General features: G+C 43.5%; 1 protein-coding gene across 5 annotated transcripts in view; it reads left to right on the top strand.

Moving 5' to 3' along the window:
• The first annotated feature begins 1,638 nt into the window (after positions 1-1,638).
• The window catches only part of LOC117958432 (neurogenic differentiation factor 2-like), a 5,265-nt gene continuing 2,800 nt past the window's right edge, over positions 1,639-4,103 (top strand). The window contains exon 1 of one of the 5 annotated variants that reach the window (XM_034894833.1): positions 1,639-1,662. Coding sequence is in view for 1 of the 5 variants with exons in the window: in XM_034894830.1 (XP_034750721.1) it covers positions 2,883-2,890 (8 nt within the window). In the remaining 4 variants the exon portion in view is untranslated. The other 4 variants (XM_034894829.1, XM_034894832.1, XM_034894830.1 and 1 more) reach the window with 4 other exon arrangements.

The following is a 4,103-nucleotide window of genomic DNA, read 5'->3' as shown; positions in this document are numbered from 1 at the left end:
TGTAGGGGTGATGCAGGCCCAAGGACATGATGAGCTTCTATCAGCTATTTCTCAGCCTCCAGGTCCCTGTTCCCTCAGTCCAGTGGGTGTCCCTTTGTGCCAAGTTGGACTTGGTGGTCATCGAGCTCATTTCTCCCACATTAACTCCACTAATGTCTGCTAAATAGAGAGATCTTGGAGCTGGGATGGACACAATGCAGTGAAGCAGACATACTGAAGGGACCAGGATGCTGGTGGCGAGGAATGTATATAGTCTACGCCAATGATGCGCCAACATGCCTCTGCCAGCTCTTGCCAGCACCAATCCCTTGTCATCAACAGCCCCCCCCCCTCCTCATTTTTCATACATCCCTAGTGGGCCTGCACACCTGGGTCTCACTCTCTCTCTCTTACACTTCCTCTTACTGTGTCTCCTTCCATTTCTCTCTGATGCTCCCCCCTGCAGGCGCCCCTCACTCAGAATTGCACGCAGGAAACACCAGCACCATCTTTGCCAAACCTCACACATTCGGCCAGAGCTACCAGTAAACATTTGATCTTCACACTTAACATCATGAGCACCAGTCCACACACACCATGCATGCAGTAGAAGCCTATGCAATAGTATATCTTCTAATCTGACTAATTTGCAGCTTTGACAAGTGGGTCATTTGTGCCCGGATTTGTGCCCACAAGAGAGAGAACAAATCACAATTGGTTTTGGTTGTTGTTCCTCTGAATACATTGAAGAATAATTTGATCCAATTAGGTAAATAAATAAACAATATGCCTTCTGTTCCAGGGCCTTAATGCACTTATAATGCATCCCCACCCCCCTACCGCCCTTAAACCAGAGATGTAAGGGTAAACCCTGCTACTAAATCCAGTTTACTCACCTTTCATTTGCTGAAGAGTTAATTAATGTAATTTTATAAAAGGCTCCACAGTATTATTGTATCATCTTCTCAAACTTGTACATGAAAACATATCCTTTTAAGGTGATGAATTGCTTGTGTAGAAATTATTTTTTTTTAAGCTTAACTTATTTCATATAACACTGCAATAGTAGGGCTTAGATACTTCATGGTCGATAGTGAGAAATCACTACAACACTCCCTGATCAAACTTTATTGTGGCTATGTTTACCTTCAATAATATCTCTATAATCGCCCGCATGGTTACTGCTGGGATACTGTATGTGCGCAGCTCTTCTCTAACTCCAAGAGGGAGTTTGGCAGATGAAAGAGGAAATTCACAGGTTTCATTAAACAAATAGTCTGCATCCCTGGAAGCAGCATCACAGGTCAACGATGAGTTTTGTTGTTCCACCATTTTATTTTCTCCCTTTCTCTTCTGTTTTTCCTCTTTTTTTTCTGGCTGTGTGAGCTCTAGCGCGGTGACAGATGGCGGAGCCCTCCGCCTCCTCCTCCTCCTCCACCTCCTGCCTCCTCCTCCTTCTTCTTCTCTCTCTCTCTCTCTCTCTCTTTCTTTCTCTCTCTCTTCCTTTCTCTCTCACTCTCTCTCTCTCTCTCTCTCTCTCGCCCTCTCTCTCTATGTCTCTCTTCCCCCGCGGGCAAATCTCTCTCTCCGAATGCGGGCGCATGTCAATCACCGGGCTCTCATGTGATGGCTCTTGCCGGTGACGTGCCAGCCATATGGGCGCTGGCATCACAGCCTTAACTGGTATGTAACCCCGTCCCCGGTAGCTCACGGTTGCCACACGCGCACCCACACGCACATGCACCCACGCGTACCTACATACATGCATACATGCTCACTTACTCACTCAGACATACACACAGACACACCAAGACGCACGTTCGTTTACAAGCTACAGTTACTCGAGTGCGCGCGCTGGGAGAGAAGCTCTTCTTAACAACCCATCAGCGTCAGAGAAAGGAAGCCGCGCGCCGCCTGCACCTACACACAGATAGGGAGCGTTGGTTCGCTCGCTCGTGCGGTCCCCGAAGATGGTCTAAAACTCAAGCGCGTGTTTTTTTTTTCTCTCCTCCCAATCACTTGTGAAGAGCTCGAGCCGAGGTAAGTTGGCACATAAACAACAACAATACCAAAAAGAAAAGAAAAATCCTGGATGGTGAAGTGCCCGTCCAAAATGGAGGAGAAAATGAATCTAATATACAGATGACCAGATGTCCATTAATGCAAGGTGTCATCTGTGTTATACAGTTCTAACGTGCTTTCAATCATCGCCTGTTTTGGTGAATCAAAGCACTGTTATCTTTTACAGTTTAAAGGTAAAAAGCTACTGGCATGAATCCATATGGACATCTTATATATTAGCCTCCAAGATCTGTGATTTTGCTCTGGTATCTATTGATCCCCAGTATCTATGTAGTCTGTTTAAATCTGCTGATGGCACACTTTGAAATATTTTCCAACAAAAAAAAATGTCAGAAATGGATAAACAAGGCAATTTGTTGTTTGTCGTTTTATTAGATTTCCGTATGAGCGCGCTTGCACAAATTCTTCCTCACTATCCCCCGCTCTCCCTCTGCGTGCCCTTCAACTTTTGACATCATACCTACCTGGATTATAAAAGCTAAGATCAAATACCACGCTCGAGTCAAAAGACAAGAGTCTCCCGGTCCCGATTTCAATCCTCCAGGATCATTTACACGGAACAGTCCCGAGGCTTGGAGTGGATCCTCACAGCGTCGCGCAGGCTGTAAATAGATCCAATCGGACCCTAATTTGATTTAGAGATTCCTGCGTCTGGACTCTGAACCAGAGAAACAAAAGACAACGAGTATGCAAGATAACAAAACAAATTCTGTGGAAGATTTTGACATCAGCGCCGTTGCCTCAGCGAAGGACGTCCTCAAGCTTAATGGGAGATTTATTGGGGATTTTATCGATGATTTGCACGTTCAAGATCGGAGCAAATGAAAGGGTGGGACAACGCCATTGACTGTGACAGGCAGTGTGCAGCATGATTTATATCTGTTTGTCTAGTTTTATCTTCAACAATCTATCTCGACATAACATTGTGTAAACTACAGTCGTTGCTGTTACAGTGGAACTGTTTTTTTTTCTTTGCTAGATTGGTTAATTGTGTTTCTCGAGATGTTTTTTTTTATATTTAACGAGGGCTAAAAGGATACATATGTTAAGGGTTATCGCAGACTAAAAAATGCTTTGAAATCGTGCACTCGTGCATACTGGATTATGTGTGAAATCTATTTCGTGTAAGCTGCATGGTCTGTTAATTAAACGTTGTAGTGTTTTTTGTTTTTTTTTAATTGACCAAACCTCCTGAGCCTGAGATTTAAAAACTAGATTTTGCCCCTGGCACACCCCCCGAGATAATTAACCAACCATCACAGCCTACCTTAATGTGGGCTGCAAGTCTATCTGCTGCTGCACTATAATAATAGATGGGAAGTTAAACACACAGGGAGGAAGCCAGCGGAGCCTTATTGACGCTGTCAAACATCACCTGTCTCTCAGTAGCCATTTTCACTGGGATGGGACTGCTCTCACTAATAAAGTGGTAGGCTGACACATTTCTTTTTCATTTTGGATGTATTAATTGGCACGTTTGTTTGATAGCTGATTGTTAACAGTCAATTGGTTGATGTTAGTTCAATTGTGGTTCGTTTTAACTGAGCCTATAACGATATTTGAGGTATTTTTTTTAACTTATATATCTATCTATATAACTAGGCTACATATATGGATAGATATATATCTATATCTAAGTATTTGCCGCCTAGAAAAATGCATTATTATTATAATTATTATAATTTTATTATTAGGTTATTATTATAATTATAACATAATTCAAAGGTTTCGTTTTGTCGAACCACCTCTTGGTTCTTGCTTATAGGCCACAGTATTAGAATTGCTCTCAAAGCCTTTTAACAGCTTAAGTTAGGATATGTCTGTAAGCCTTTATTTAATAATCAGCGTGACTTTAAACGGAGAACCTATCTATTAAATGAAATCCCCTTTTCCTCCTCTGAGGAGAGGTGTGTGGTGTGGATGAATAGTGCTGGAATGCAGCCAGGAGTGTATATGGGCGTCAGGAGGAGTGAAAGTGGGGGCCCCCATGGGACCTGTAATGTGGCCCCTGCCGCTGGGACCCGCTGCGAGAGGACGCGACA

The sequence above is a fragment of the Etheostoma cragini genome, chromosome 15 (assembly GCF_013103735.1).
Source record: "Etheostoma cragini isolate CJK2018 chromosome 15, CSU_Ecrag_1.0, whole genome shotgun sequence".
Taxonomy (NCBI): domain Eukaryota; kingdom Metazoa; phylum Chordata; class Actinopteri; order Perciformes; family Percidae; genus Etheostoma; species Etheostoma cragini.
The sequence above is the reverse complement of the archived record's forward strand: the minus strand, read 5'-3'. Positions and strand labels throughout refer to the sequence as shown.